The 16,126-nt window shown below is 46.2% G+C and overlaps 1 protein-coding gene across 1 annotated transcript in view; it reads right to left on the reverse strand.

Annotated features, from left to right (window-relative positions):
* The window catches only part of lama5 (laminin subunit alpha 5), a 276,023-nt gene extending 260,356 nt beyond the window's left edge, over positions 1–15,667 (reverse strand). The window contains exons 1-2 of the mRNA XM_033041941.1: positions 15,187–15,667; positions 3,189–3,338 (exon numbers count right to left, since the gene is read on the reverse strand). Coding sequence (XP_032897832.1) covers positions 3,189–3,338; positions 15,187–15,438 — 402 coding nt within the window. The 5' untranslated portion in view covers positions 15,439–15,667. The remainder of the gene's footprint in view (positions 1–3,188; positions 3,339–15,186) is intronic.
* Between the last annotated feature and the right edge of the window lie 459 nt (positions 15,668–16,126).

Here is a 16,126-nt window from a genome sequence, read left to right on the forward strand (position 1 = left end):
TGGCCACAAACTCTTTGAATCATTTCCCTCTGGAAGGCGACTCCGGACTGTCAAAGACATAAAAACAGCTTTTTTCCACGAGTAGTAGCTCTACTCAATAACCAAAAATCTGTAGCCTCCTTTTGCTCTGGTATTTTATTTAATTCACACGTTTAATCAATAATGTTTTATTATTAATGTTTAATGCTTTATGTGTCATTCCTAACTGTCACTGCATGTCATGTTGTCACTTGCGGGCGGAGCACCAAGGCAAATTCCTTGTATGTGAATACTTGGCCAATAAACGTATTCCTTCATTCATTCATTTCTGAGCTGTGTCCTTCATGAAGAGATTGCGAAGAATGCACTTGTATTCTCAGGAGTGTAAAAACAAAAGGAAATCGCTCTAACAGATCTCTGAGAAGAGTTTCACGGAACAGCAAATGAAAAACCGTTTCTGCAGCTTAGCACCAGAGACCAGTGTCTGTGGACAAGGGTATGGCTGAGATAAAGAGAAATTCCTTCACTCAGCGATTCTCCTCTCAGTTGTAACAGCTCTATCATCAAGTGTACGTTTGAAAGGTTTAGAGGGATGTTGGCCAAATGCGGGCAAGTGGACCTAGTTAACATGGTATATTGTTGGCATGGATGAGTTGGGCTGAAGGGCCTGTTTCCATGCTGTACCCCTCTACGACGTTATGTGCATATTGTTGAAATCAGTAGGTCTTTTGACTCTAAGAGCATCGTGGCATCATCTTTCAGGGTCCTTTGCAAACAATACATACATTTTCTTAATGTTTTTTTGAATAACCGATTGTCTTGTACAATAAATGTGGTCAATGTGGACAAAGCTGATGGGGAACAATCCATCTATGGCATAGTCGTCGATTCTACATCACCGTTTTAACCTGTGTAACAGATATACCCACATATTCTTGTCCAATTGCACAATACTACAGTAGCAGCAGAGTTTGGCCTGTGCTAACGGATCATCAGTCTGACACCAGAGCCCAGGAGAGTAATCAGGAGCTGACATGCCGAGAAACTTGAACACACGGAAAAGATGACTTCAGAGCTGAGGTGGCCATCAAGATGGTGTGCAACAGCTATCTGTTTCGTCACATGGACAGTACTGACACCGACACCTCAAAACGGCAGCCAGCATCATGAGAGACCCACACCATCATGGCCACACTCCCATTTCACTCCTGCCATTGGGAAGGTGGTACAGGAGCATGAAAACTGTAACAACCAGGTTTAGGAGCAGCTTTCTCACTAATACCATCAGGTTATTAAACACTACAACCTCCAAAAAGTCTCTGAACTATAAATAGACTTGGCAACATTAATTTTGATTTTGCATTATTTGTCTATTTGTTTTTTCTATATATACACGGAGCATTTTTGGGTTGATAATTATGGGTTTTACAGTGCAAAGTGTTTACACACTCTGTTGAGCTGCTGCAAGGAAGAATTTCATTGTTCCATTTCAGGACATCTGACAGTAAAACACTGCTGACTCTTGAATTCCACACCAATCTTGATGGTCACCCATGAATATGCTCCAATGCAACTGGTAGACATTACAGAATGGGGCACTGTAATGTAATGTTACAGCGCTGGTTTGATGTTGTTCAGTTGTGATTTTATTACTATTTCAAAATTTATTTTTCCTTTTCCTTTTATATTGTTTGCGTGTGTTCATAATTAATCTGAATCCATGAAATCTGCTTATATTTCATTGCAGGCATCTGGATTAATATTGACGACTTGTTTAATGTGAATTCAGCTATTCGAGTTGCAAATAGTTCAACGTTAATGTGGTAAACAATTTAGTCTAGCCTACAGTAAAACTACATTTCCTTGCATGTGTGCGTGTATGTATGTGTCCATGTGCATAATTTTGTGATGTAATGTATGTGGGTATGTAATTTTACTTTAGAGCTACAGTGCGTAAATGGGCCCTTTGACCCACTGAGTCCACGCTGACCAATGATCCCAGCACATTAACACTATCATACACACACTAGGGACAATTTACATTTAAACCAAGGCCAAATCACCTACAAACCTGTACGCCTTTGGTGTGTGGGAGGAAAACGAAGATCTCAGAGAAAATCCATGCCGGTCACGGGGAGAACGTACAAACTCCGTACAGACAAGAACCCATAGTCAGGATCAAACTAGGGTCTCTGGTGCTGTAAGGCAGCAACTCTACCGCTGCACCACCGTCCTGCCATCAATAACTAATGAATACATTTACTTTGAAATACAAAACAATTTCCATTTCCTTTTCTTTTCCAATTAATACCCGATTAAAATCCAATCAAAATCCTGCTTTTGTTGTCTAAATATGGGCTTCTGAATGAAAATAAATGTAACTGGTTGGTTATTTGAAGCAGTTTTCTCTAGCATTCTCCTCCATCATATTCTATGACCTAACACAAAGGATTGTTTGAAGCTTATTCTTAGGCTGCTGCCGATGCTAGTTGCTAAAAGCCATGAATTTTTTTTTTTTAATTAAAAAAAATGCAACATACAAAAAATGTACTTTGATTCAATAGAATAAGTAGATAATGTAAACAAAACTGCGTCTGGCAAAAGCAGCTGGAGTCAGCACATGCAAGGCTTGAATTACTATTTACCCGATCTAAATGCCAAGAACATGTTACTGGATACACAACATGCCTATGGGTTACCTCTGCTGCGCAGTTCAACAGGCAATCTTGTGCTTTGAATAAGCCTTTACATTTGAAAGGAGAAAAATACTAGTCTTATTTACAAAGGAAATCAGTACAAACATATTCCATTCTGTGACTAACTGTTCTATTAGCATGGTATTCATAATACCATGGTTACATCAGAAAAGTGCCATATCCACAAATGTAAAACAGGCTTGAATTCCAGAAACAGAAATTAACTACTGTATAATGTTTCCATCTTCCCCGAGCTGAACTACTAATACATCACATTCAAACATCTTCACGTACAGTACATGCAATATCTCTCAGAAGGCCTGAAGATGAAACCCTGACAACTGTTCAACCCAGGCTGCAGAGCCCAAGCCAACCATCAGCAGAAGTTTAATCAGTACAAAACTTGGATTCTTCCTCCGAGTCAGCTAATGGGTGAACTCATTTGGTCATAGGTCTTAAATAAATGATCAGTAAAACACTGTGTTCGTGCAATCACCCCGCAGTCTCTCGTACCTGGCCAAGATTAAGGGTAACGTTGACTTCATTGTACTCCAGGCCACGGGAGAGAGGAGGACTCTGCCACCAACGTTCGGTTCCATCAATGGCATTGGTGGTTGGATGCGCTTTGTTGCTCCCTGCTTTGCAAATATCACAATATTGACCCTGGTGAAGAGTTAAAAAAAAAAAAACCATGAATTACATTGCAATACCAACAAAGCCACTAATCAAGTTATTTTTATATAAAGAACCATTCACAAGATCCGAGCATCACAACAAGGGTAGCAGACAACCAACAACCCTCATGCCTTGGATTGGGATGGCAACAACGGAAGGCTGGTGAGTCAACGACTGTGCAACGAGTCTGGACTGACTGTGTAAAGCAAAAAGACATTGAAACAAAGAACTACAGATGCTCGTTTATAACAAAGATAGACACAAAGTGCTAGTGTAACTCAGTGGGTCAGGTAGCATCTATAAGGGAAAGCGATGGGTGATGTTGTGGGTCGGGACCCTTATTCAGAGTGAAAGTGAGAGTGGGGGGGGGGGGGGGGTGGGGGGGAGAGGAGGGGTGAAGTGCTGGAGGTGAGAAAAGACCAGGGCCAATCGCAGATGATCACAGGCAGGGCAGTAACAGTGAGAGAGGGTTTTGCAGAATTCCTGTCAGAGAGAGGAAACCTTGAGTAGGCATACCTTGAAGAGATTTCACAGTGGAGCAGACAAAATGTAGAAAGAAAGAACTGCAGATGCTGGTTTATACCAAGGATAGACACAAAGTGCTGCAGTAATTCAGATGTTCCCTGGATTCAGATGTTCCCTGGATTCGGGAGTTGCGAGGCCCAGACTCGAGGCTCCACCGACCCACGAGGCTCCACTGACCTGCGAGGCTCCGCAGCCTTCCAGATGGCATCTGCCTCAGCGGCCTAAGGAACATCTACAAACCAAGGAGTGATGCACTGGGTGCGGTGGGATACCTTCCCTGCATAACTCCACAAGGTGGTGGGTGTATGGAACAAGCTGCCAGAGGAGGTATTTGAGGCTGGGTCTATCCCAACATTTAAGAAACAGTTAGACAGGTACATGGATATGACAGGTTTGGAGGGATATGGACCAAATGCAGGCATGTGGGACTAGTGTAGCTGGGACATGTTGGCTGCTGTGGACAAGTTGGGCCAAAGGGCCTGTTTCCACGCTGTATCACTCTATGACTCTACGACTAACTGAGCAGTGATTCTGTAAATGATTCAGTGCGTTCAACATCACAACCGGGCAGGTGTTAACCTCAATCTCTACATCAAAACCCCAAACAAGTGTATTTTATAAAAATCATTCAATGGATGTGGATATCCGTGACAAGGTCAGCATTTATTGGCAAACCGTAACACACCAGCATTGAGCTCTTGCTAGGCTATATTCAAGATTCAAGAGAGTTTATTGTCATGTGTCCCAGCACAACAGAATATAGTGGGCATGACTACAGAACAGATCAGTGTGTCCATATACCATTAAATAAATATATACACACACATGAATAAAGAAATAGATAAAAAAGTGCAAATACACAGATAATGGTCTATCAATGTTCATAGTTTTGTTTCATTTGAGTTTAATAGCCTGATGGCTGTGGGGAAGTAGCTATTTCTGAACCTGGACGTTGCAGTCTTCAGGCTCCTGCACCTTCTACCTGGAGGTGGCGGGGAGATGAGTGTGTGGCCAGGATGGTGTGGGTCCTTGATGATGCTGCCAGCCTTTTTGAGGCAGCGGCTGCGATAGATCTCCTCGACGGTAGGGAGGTCAGAGACAATGATGGACTGGGCAGTGTTTTCTACTTTTTGTAGTCTTTTCCGTAGTCAAAAGGTAGTTAAGAGTCTGCTCCAATCTCTGAACTACGAGTCACGTACAGGTCAAGCGAAATAAGAATCGTTCTCTAAGTAATCTTTGATGGGATTATAAAACAATCGGGTTGTATTTCGATCACCATTACTAATACCAGATTATTTAATTAAATAAATTTAAATTTCACAGTTAACTTGGTGGGAATTTGAACTGGCATTTCCAGAACATTATTTGATAGATTACCATTACTTTAACCATTCCGCTATCCTTTCCTTTATCCTTTATTGTCATCTTGCAACAGTTGTACAGTGCAAAATGAGAAGACGTTTCCCAGGGAATACTGGAGCATCGCACATAAAACTTAAACATTTCACACATAAAAAAATGAAAAATAAAAGTTATTAATGATGTGGATGTTCAAAGTCCAGACAAGAGAGCAGATCCACGTAATCAGAAACCAGAGTAATAGCAGGTTGGAAGTCTCTGCGCAAAGAGGTGCTTTCCTGCTTTGGCAGCGTAGACAGGGGGCTTTTCCGAAAGGCCACAGACATTGGGAAAGGGGACAAACGTTTCCCAAAACGTAGTCTTGAAGCCGCTGCGTTTTCAGATCCAACTCGCCTAATCATTCAGCACGTCAATTCACTGCCAACTGTGCAGCTTAACCTTACTGAAGCAAAAGACCCCAGATTGTTCACTAGTGAGACCATGAAGATTTCTTAATGGTGCTCAAGCTAGGGAGAGAAAAAAAATCTAGAATCCCGCTTCTAAAAAAAATTAACAGTGATTCCACCTGGAAAAAGTTTGCACTGTGCACAATTTTGGGTTAGGGTCAGCTCAGTGGGAGACTAACCTATTGACTTTAAAAGATACATTTTCCAGGAAGTGGCGACGCTGTGAAACGGCTGCGGCTCGCCTGCAGTCTGTCTGTTTTTACTTTTTTTGTGTTGTTTTTTTTGTCTAGTTCAGTTAAACTTTTGGTTATTAGGTGGTGTTATGTGTGTGGGGGGGTGTGGGTGAAACAGGGCTTTCTGTCTCTCCCTTCGGGGGAATGCGACTTTTTTGTTGTATCCCCCTTCTCTTCCCCAGCCTGAGCTGAGGCCTAATGGCGGAGCTGGCGGCCTCCAACCTGCGACCGACCTCGAGGCTCCGGAGGTAGAGCCAGCCAGGACTTACCAACGCGAGGCTGGCCGTCTTCGAGCTGCGGCGACGTTCGGCAGCGGCACGACTCGGCGCTCCGGTGAGGGCGGACGGCGCGGGGCTGAGACACTCCTGTGTGGGCGGCCCGGCTACCGGCTGGAAGGCGCTCCCGTGTGGGCGGCCTGGGTCCCGGCTGGAAGGCGCTCCCGTGTGGGCGGCCTGGTGCGGGGCTGAGATGCTCTCGTGTGGGCGGCCCGGTGCGGGGCGGAGACGGTGCTCAACCTGAATCCGAGGCCGGCCGCGGGCCAGTGGACGACATTGTCGGGAGCTCGCAGGTCACAAGTTGGTGCCTGTTTTTCCGGAGCTCCCGTGGCAACAGCTGCGTCTGCTGGACTGGAGGGCGGCAGCTTCGACCACCCCCGGGCCGCGGAGCTTGAACCGCGGGACTGACTTACCATCGCCCGGTGGGGTATCGCCTCAGCGCAGAAGGATAAGAGGAGGGAAGAGACAGTAACTCTAAGACTTTTGCCTCCATCACAGTGAGGACGTGCTTGGTGAACTCACTGTGGTGGATGTTAATTTGTGTTTATTGTGTGTTGTTATTATTACATGTATGGCTGCAGGCAACGACATTTCGTTCAGACCAAAAGGTCTGAATGACAAATAAAGAAAGGATTCAATTCAATTCAATTCAATTCAATTCCATGGATCTATCAAGGGCAGGACTTCCTCAGCAACCGGGCATTTTGGAGCATTACAGACATTCTGCCCACTGCACTGCACAGAAAGTGGTTGGAATATCATGGGGAACGCACCTGAAGTTTTCCATAATCCATTGTCAATTCAGAGCCAATATTCCCTGGAAATTCAATACTTACTGATCTTCCTCATGCCTGAACAATGGGCACTTAGCAGGAAAAAGCTCCAACAACTGCAGGTATTTTCTTTGTTTTTATAGTGGGGTGACTATAGTTTAGACGGCAGTGGCACATCTGGTAGTGCTGCTGGCTCACAGTGCCAGAAACCTGGGTTCAATCCTAACCGTGGGTGATGTCTGCGTGGAGTTTATACGTTCTCCCTGTGACCGCATGAGTTTCCTCCAAATGCTCTGGTTTCCTCCCACATCCCAAAGATGTGCGAGTTTGTAGGTTAATTGGCAGCTGTAAATTGCCTCTATTGCATCAGGAGTGGACGCAAAGGTGGGATAATACTGTAGTTTGAAAGTGTGATCGATGGTTGACATGGACACGATGGGCCGAAGGGCCTGCTTCCATGATGTATCTCTGAACTAAACACCGTGGCAACAGACACTTTTGTCCCTTTAACCTGCACTAACCATGATTTCCAGATTCCCCTGGTCGTCCAACGTTCAGTTCCCAATGAAAAATCATTCACTGAATATATCTCACATCAGAATCAGTCCAACATTGATTCAGCATCAGCTCTCCATCAAGGTTATGAATCATTGGAACTGAGGAAGTAATGTTTTAAATGGTGGCTTGGTTTAGTTTACAGATACAGCGCGAAAACAGGCCCTTTGGCCCACCGCAGGGCTGCCAACATTAGGTGAGAGTTGGGAGTGAGAAATTGCGAGAGACCAAGCCCGAGGGAGCATGGCGACAATACCATTGGTATTGTGCAATATGGAGCATACTGCAGCGAGTCTTTTAACTTACACTTGAATACAATATATATGCTTTAAATTGAATTGGAACGTTTTTGAAAGGGGGAGGCTGTGCGATCACTGATCACTGGGGTACCGGTGAGGGAGTGGAGCAACCGAGTGGGGAGAGGGTGTGGAAGAAGGGGGTCCCCCCTCCAAGGGTAGGAACTTTTTGAAATTTGATGTATTAAAATCATGTTTTAGTGCACTGTAGAAGTATGATTTCAATGTTTTTTGTATGAAGTATTTTTAAGAGGTAACTATTTAAGGGGCAACTTTATCAACACAAAGGGTGATGGGTGTATGGAACAAGCTGCCAGAGGAGGTAGTTGACGCAGGGACCATCCCAACAATTAAGAAAAAGTTAGACTGATACATGGATAGGACAGGTTTGGAGGTATGGACCAAAAGCAGGTAGCATAGCTGGGACATGTTGGCGGGTGTGGGCAAGTTGCGCCGAAGGGCCTGTTTTCACACTGTATCACTCTATGACTACATTATACCTCCACCATGCATGAATGCTTCAAAATCAAGTGATCGAGTTTTATTGCCATATACTCAAGCATAGAAACATAGAAAATAGGTGCAGGAATAGGCCATCGGCCCTTCGAGCCAGCATTGCCATTCAATATGATCATGGCTATTCATCTAAAATCAGTACCTCTTTCCTGTTTTTTCCCCATATCCCTTGATGTTGTTAGCCCCAAGAACTAAATCTAATTCTCTCTTGAAAACATCCAGTGAATTGGCCTGCACTGCCTTCTGTGGCAGAGAATTCCACAGATTCACAACTCTCTGCGTGAAGAAAGTTTGTCCTCATCTCAGTCCTAACTGCCCCCCTTTATTCTTAAACTGTGACCCATGGTTCTGAACGCCCCCAACATCGGGAACATTTTTCCTGCAGTTACAGTAAGTGAAAATCTAGCAGGCAAGCAGGATGCTTTCACCAACCACCCCCATTTGAAGTCCACCATCTTCCACCGTTTCTACCTAGTGCTTGGTACTTACTTCCAGCAGCCACTGGTTGTCCTCCAGGATGCACTCTCTCTCCTCTCAACCCCCCTCTCTCTCTCCCCCTCTCTCCCCCATTCATCTCTCTTTACCCTCTCTCTCTCTCTCCTCTCTCCCTCTGTTTCTCTTCTCACCCCTCTCTCCCGTCTCCCCCTCTCACTCTCCCCTTCCCTCTCTCTTCTCTCTCCCCCCTCTCTCTCTCTCCCCTCTCTCTCTCTTCCCCCTCTCTCCGTCCCACCTCACTCTCCCCCCTCTCTCTCGTCCCCTCTCTCCCCATCCCCTCTTTCCCCTAACTCTCTCTCCCCTCTCTTCCCCCCTACTCTTTCTTCCCTCTCCCCTTTTCTCCCCCCCCTCTCTCCTCTCTCGTCTCCCCCTCTCTCTCTTTCTCCCTCCCTATCTCCCCCTCTCCACAAACTCTCCCCTCTCTCTGTGTCTCTCCTCTCACCTCTCTCTTCCCCCCTCTCTTTCCTCATCTCTCCCTCCCACCTCATTCTCCCCCATATCTCCCTCCCACCTCACTCCCCCTTGCTCTCTCCCCTCTCTTTCTCCTGTCTCTATCTCCTCTTTCTCTTTGCCCCCCCATCTCTCTCTCTTTCCCCCTCTATCCCTCTTTCCCCCTCTCTCTTTTACCACCCCTCTCTCTCCCATTCTCTCCAACCCTCTCCACCCACTCTCTCTCTTCCCTCTCACCCCTCTCTCTCTTCCCCCCTCTCCCACCTCACTCTCCCCCACTCTCTCCCCTACCTCTCCCCCTCTTCTCTCTCTCCATTCCCCCCCCTCCCGTCTCTCCCCTCTCTCTCCTCTCACCCCCCTCTCTCTCTCCCCCCTGTCTCCCTGTCTCCTTCCCCTCTCTCTCCGCAAACTCACCAGTCCCGGCTCCCCGCATCTGTATCCGCCCGCTGCTTCCATCCCTCCCTCAGCCCCGGCTCTCCAACGCCCGCGGACCATGCAGTTTATCCGAGTTTTGAAATTTTTGTTGATCACAGAATTTCTCACCACAGAGCGTGAGAAATTTCTGATCAGCGTGAGGGAGTGAGAGTTTGCTTGAGGGCGTGATTCTCACGCTCAAAGCGTGAGAGTTGGCAGCCCTGCCACCGAGTCCGCGCCGACCAGAGACCCATGCAAATTAACACTATCCTACACACACTAGGGAAAATTTACACTTAAAACAAGCCAATTAACCTACAAACCTGTACGGCTATGGAGTGTAGGAGGAAATGACAGATCTCAGAGAAAATCCATGTGGTCACTGGGGGAAACTCCGTACAGACAGCACCCGTAGTCAGGGTAGAACCTGGGTCTCCGGCACTGTAAAGCAGCAACTCTACTACTGCGCCACCGTACTGACTTGAGGAACAAAGGTTGTGTACTTGTACATGTTATTGGTTTGCATGTTCCCTCCGAAAGGTGATCAAACATCAATTCCTTCACATACTCCTGCACACAAATCACATCTTTCTTCTGTCACTTAACAGAGGAAGTTAAATCATCAACTATTCTCAAAACCTTGTCACACCAGAGGGCTCAAAGGTTGGAAAGAGAGAGGTGAGGACATTGCAGCCTCTTTGGACTCTGTGACGGTCTCCAGCTGAAGACAGTAAAGGCAACAGAAGGAACTTCACAAACTGGAATCCTGCCTCGAACACAAAGTTCTGGAGTAACTCAATGGATTAGGCATCATCTCTGGTGCAAATGGATAGGCGGTTTCAGGTTGAGAGCCACCTTCATACAGATAGTAGGTACACAAAATTGCTGGGGAAACTCAGCGGGTGCAGCAGCATCTATGGAGCGAAGGAAATAGGCGACGTTTCGGGCCGAAACGTCATACTTCATACTTCATACAGATAGTATTGGCATTAGACTCGTTGAATGGGGTGGGAGATTGCAACCTTCACGTGGTCTGCCCTGTTTCGATGAATGCAATCAATCTGGCGTGCACAATCAAGTAAGATCAAATAGAACAAGTTGTCCTACAACTTTAGGCTGCGCACGCCATACGCAAGAAGAAGAAGAAGACTCGTTGAATGATATGGACGCAACCCTCTGATGAAGTGAAGCGAGTGATTACTGGGGCTACCAATGGAGATCAGTGCCATGGTTCTGTAAAATGGAGGAAATTCTCTGGAAAGGTTTTGTTCGGCTGTCTTGATTCAAGCAGCAGAGTGATAGAGTTGCTGCCTTACAGTGCCAGAAACCCAGGTTCGATCCTGACCACGGGTGCTGTCTGAACGGATTTTGTACACTCTCCCCGTGATCGCGTAAGCTTTTCTCCGGGTGCTCCAGTTTCCTCCCTCACTCTAAAGACATGCAGGTTTGTAGGTTAATTGGCTTCAATCAAAATTGTAAAATTGTCCGTAGAGTGTAGGATAGTGTTAGTGACCACTGGTCAGCATGGACTCTGTGGGCCGAGGGGCCTGTTTCTGTGCTGTTTCTCTAAAGTAAAGCATCCAATGGCGATGTAAATAACAAGCGCAAGGTTGGGAAAAGTGCAATAGTCACAGTGGCTTTCATCAATACCACATGGATGTTGTGACTAGGTTGGAGGCTTGATCAAAAGAAAATTCAGGCTCGCAATTCATCCAGCTTGGATGAGAGCAAACCTCAACCCATCATTAACATAAGTCTACCCTCTCTTCTAGAATAATTCAACTATTATTACCCGTGTTCCTTGGCTTTGTCTAAAGGGCCATTGAATGACCAGAGTAACAACTGCATGTGTTCCTCCTTTGCTGGCAATCCAGTCATCTGACCTGTCGTCAGCATCCATGACCCTCTCCACTGCTGACCTCACCTTCCCTGGTTAAACATTTCGCACAATCACCACAGCCCTTACAATAAATGGAGTTCGAGTCAACTTGCTCTAGAATTACCCTTTTCGGAAGTGGTTGAAGAATCGAACATCTCTAAACCTGATACAAACTATCCTACTTTTCGAAGCAATGTTTTGTAAAATGTTTGCACTAAAGTCACAAAGATGGCCAGATAAAGTTTCCTCAAGGATGTGGTCAAGTGGTCACATGATTAACAAGCTCATTGGCATCGGAGATTTCACAGGGGTCTCTCCTCTCATTTTATAGCGTATGCACTGTAAGAGCACCATTAGATCTTGAGTATCCTGTTTCAAATTCACTTGCTCACTAAAAGCATTAGTCAGTAACATATCCCTGCGAAACTAGCTGACAGATGCAAGATATTGTTGGAGGAAGGAGGTAGATCATTAAAAATCCTGACCTTCAGTGACACCATTGCACTGTGCCACTCTCTCAAACAGACCTAGAAACAAGCATGTTGTTCATTCATCTGTTCTATATCTCTCTCTACATTCCCATTATATCTCTCAGTTCCTTTCCCCCCCAACTCTCGGTCTAACGACATCTCGACACAAACGTCACCCATTCCTTCTCTCCAGAGATGCTGCCTGTCCGGCTGAGTTACTACAGCATTTTGTGTCTATCTTAGACCTAGAAACTATACTGGAGTTAAAACCTGTGGCATATTTTAACAACAACAGGCACGTTTTATCTCATTAATCATCTCAAGAACCATGATTCAAATTTTCTGTTCAGTTACAAAGTAAATCCTCCCTTGCTTGGAAAGAGTAAATGCTGAGCTTGTACTATAGGGGAATGCTGGTGGTGTAGAAAGATCCACAATTAAACTACTGTTATAAAACAGTTAAATTATCGTATCTAACTTATTTGAAGTGTAGACGTTTGCTGTCCGCAAATGGAACCAAGTCAATGAATTTCCAGTTCTCATTAATCTGTTCCGATTAACAACAGGATGGCACGGTGGCACAGTGGTAGAGCTGCTGCCTTACGTGGCCAGAGACCCGGGGTCGATCCTGACTATGGGTGATGTCTGTCCGGAGTTTATACGTTCTCCCTTGGCCGCGTGGGTTTTCTCCAGGTGCTCCGGTTTCCTCCCACACTCCAAAGATGTGTAGGTTTGTAGGTTAACTTGCTTTGATAAAGATTGTAAATTGCCCCTGACGTGCAGGATAGTGCTCGGCATAGACTCAGTGGGCCGAAGGGCCAGTTTCCACACTGTATCTCCAACCATAACTAAACTAAATCAATACACAGAATAATACCGCACATGAACTGGCCCTTCGGCCCACAATGTCCATGCTGAACATGACATCGACCATCTCTTGTCTACCCGTGCGTAACACATATCCCTCCATTCCCTGCATATTGTATGCAGAGCAAAATTAGATTCTATGGACATGATCATTAGAATGGTGGTTGCCCTTGGAGCAAACATTGAGAAGTTTGAATCTTGACTGCTTTTGGCCGATTATTAACTGATGGTGATTGGACCTCAGCCATGGGTTCCAAGTGATGGACAATATAAACAGAGGGAATGTAAGGAGAAGCCCTTAACGTTACAGCGTGCGGTTAATATCTGGAATTCAGTCTTGCAGAGTCAAGAATGCTTAATTGTCATTCATAAATGACAACTGTCATTTCATTGTCCCCGATAGAACAATGAAATTCTTACTTACAGCAGCACAGCAGAATATGTTCTACAGGCACCCAACGGAGATAATTGACAGGGTTCAGCTTTAGTTTAGTTTATTGTCACATGTACCAAGGTACAGTGAAACGCTCTATGCTCTGTGCTATCCAGTCAGCAGAAAGACCATACATCATTACAATCCAAAGATAGACACAATATGCTGGAGTTACTCAGCGGGACAGGCAGCATCTCTGTAGAGAAAGACTAGGTGGCGTTTCAGGTACCGATGCAGGATAAAGGGAACAGAGTAAGAAGGACCCAGTTGAAGTAACAAATGCTGCTGTTGGAGTAGAGATTTAAAAGAGTGAGGGGATTGCCATGATTACAGATCCGCTTCTGGAGCCAGCAGGTGAATAACATTCACGGGATTGCTGTACAAAGCCACTATATTCTGCTTGGGTAAATGCACTGTAACAATTCTAAACAAAATAAAACGCCTGTGAGAGTAAACCATCTTGGCTGTGACCGGTTACTGGGATGATTAGCATTTTTAATGTCACCAAGTTTATAAAACCGTGACTGCAGCAGCCAACGGCTCAATTAAAGACAAACTCCCATGAAAGAAACAAAGTCGGCCAGCGAGTGTTAAATTGCGGGAAAACCGCATGAGCCTGCGGAATTGGTCACTGCCGAAATAGTGCAGAATAAAGGCAGAGGAAGCAGGTCCACAGAGAAGCCAGGCGTGAGTATAGGCTCACGGTTCACAGTCAGCGCCCACTGAAATCAGCCCCGGCACTAGAATGGGTCGGGTCGGCGCTCGGAGACTTGAGGGAGGGGGAGAGGGAATGCGGGCAGAGGAGAGGTCATAATATTCCTAATTAATGATCCACCACGGGAAAAAAAAAGTAAGGTTTAAAGTGGAAATGATCAGAGAAACCTCATGCCCGAAGACAAGGGAAGCCTGACATTGAGCGACCATGGGAGGGGGATTGCAGGCACGACCAGGATGGGCCGAATGACCCCCAGGAAGCCAGCATTTAAAGGATGAAGTTACACTGGGGGTATCGTTTCTGCTCGAAGGCAACTTTGAATTTTCAAACATCAACACGAGAGGCAAGGTACACACAAATGCTGGAGAAACTCAGCGGGTGCAGCAGCATCTATGGAGCGAAGGAAATTTCCTTCGCTCCATAGATGCTGCTGCACCCGCTGAGCTTCTCCAGCATTTTTGTGTACCATCGATTTTCCAGCATCTGCAGTTCCTTCTTAAACATGCGAGGCAACGCGGGCTGAAGCAGCCGACGACTAACGCAGAGATTTGTATCAAAACTCGGAGAGAGTGAGAGAGAACGGGCTTTGCATTGTCTGCAGAGCTCGGAGCAATTTCGCCGCAACGTGGGTTTCAAAGGTTAAACAATCCTCCAGCGCCCGGGATGTGTGTGTGTGTGTATATGTATATGTGTGTGTGTGTGTGTGTGTGTGTGTGTCTGTGTGTGTGTGTCTGTGTGTGTGTGTGTGTGTGTGTGTGTGTGTGTGTGTGTGTGTGTGTGTACGTGTGTGTGTGTATAATCTACTTCACTACTAATGCTGCGCTGGGCAGGATATTTTCAGTGTAACAACCTGCCGCCTAGCAATTCCCCATTGCCACTGTACCTCCAGCAACGCAACCAACCCTAACCCAGAGTGTACATTGGCGCTGTTTGCCTTAAAGAGATAAAACCATAAAACTTTTGCAGTAACTTTTGAACTTTGGTAAACACAGTTTAAAATAGGAGTGTAAACACTGCGAGTGGTTGGTCCGAGCGAAAAGCACAGAACAGTCCCAGTCAAAGCGGGGGGTTAAACACCGCAGCTAGGAGCAGTGACTGAGAGAGGGGTAGAGGTTCACACACACACAGTAAGTACCTGGATGGTTTGGCTAGGGTCACCAGATACCGGTCCGCCGACCAGCTTGCAGTATAGATCCTCGATCGGCCGCGCACTTGCACCCTCCCCGCAAGTGGCCGTAGCTGTGATCTGCGTGCCCTCGGCCAGGTTGAAGTAAGGCGGGTGCAAACTGAAACCATTCACTCCGTAAGCGTGGGTGAGAACCTCCTGGGCTGTGGCGGACCTGAGCACGCAGCAAAGGTTCAGCAGCAGAGCCGTGACTCTCGCCATCTTCCTCTTCTTCCACCACCCACCCAGAGTTTGCTCACTCAACCCTGACCAAAGATCCTATAGCAAGCTGCTCTCTCCCTCTCTCTCTCTCATCGCTCTTCCTGGGTGGAGAATGTGAGTTAGTGAGCAGCGCTCCCAGCAGCGGCCCCGCCAAAGCAGGGCCACCTAATCAACTGATGATGCATCAATCACCCTCCCTCCCTCCCTCCCCTCACCCACAGTCACAATGGAAGCTATACCTTGCATCTTGGAGGAATAGGTCATACTAATCTTCCTCTCTCCGTCTCACACTGCATATTCCCCCTCCCTCCCTCTCCTGATCAGTTATTCAAGTAGCAAGAATAAAAGTGTAGGCAGGAACTGCAGATGCTGGTTTAAACCGAAGATAGACACAAAAAGCTGGAGTCACTCAGCGGGTCAGACGAGACAGCATCTCTGGAGAGAAGGAATAGGTCTCGACCCGCAAGGACAACTATTCCTTTTCTCCAGAGATGCTGCCTGACCCGCTGAGTTACTCCCAGCTGTTTGTGTTCAGCAAGAATAAATGTTCCGTTCCTCCAGTCGAAACAACTTGTAGCATCATAGTGAAGAAACAAGGAACTGCAGGTACACAAAAATGCTGGAGAAACTCAGCGGGTGCAGCAGCATCTATGGAGCGAAGGAAATAGGCAACGTTTCGCTGCCTAAT

This window comes from Amblyraja radiata, chromosome 23, assembly GCF_010909765.2.
Source record: "Amblyraja radiata isolate CabotCenter1 chromosome 23, sAmbRad1.1.pri, whole genome shotgun sequence".
Lineage (NCBI taxonomy): Eukaryota > Metazoa > Chordata > Chondrichthyes > Rajiformes > Rajidae > Amblyraja > Amblyraja radiata.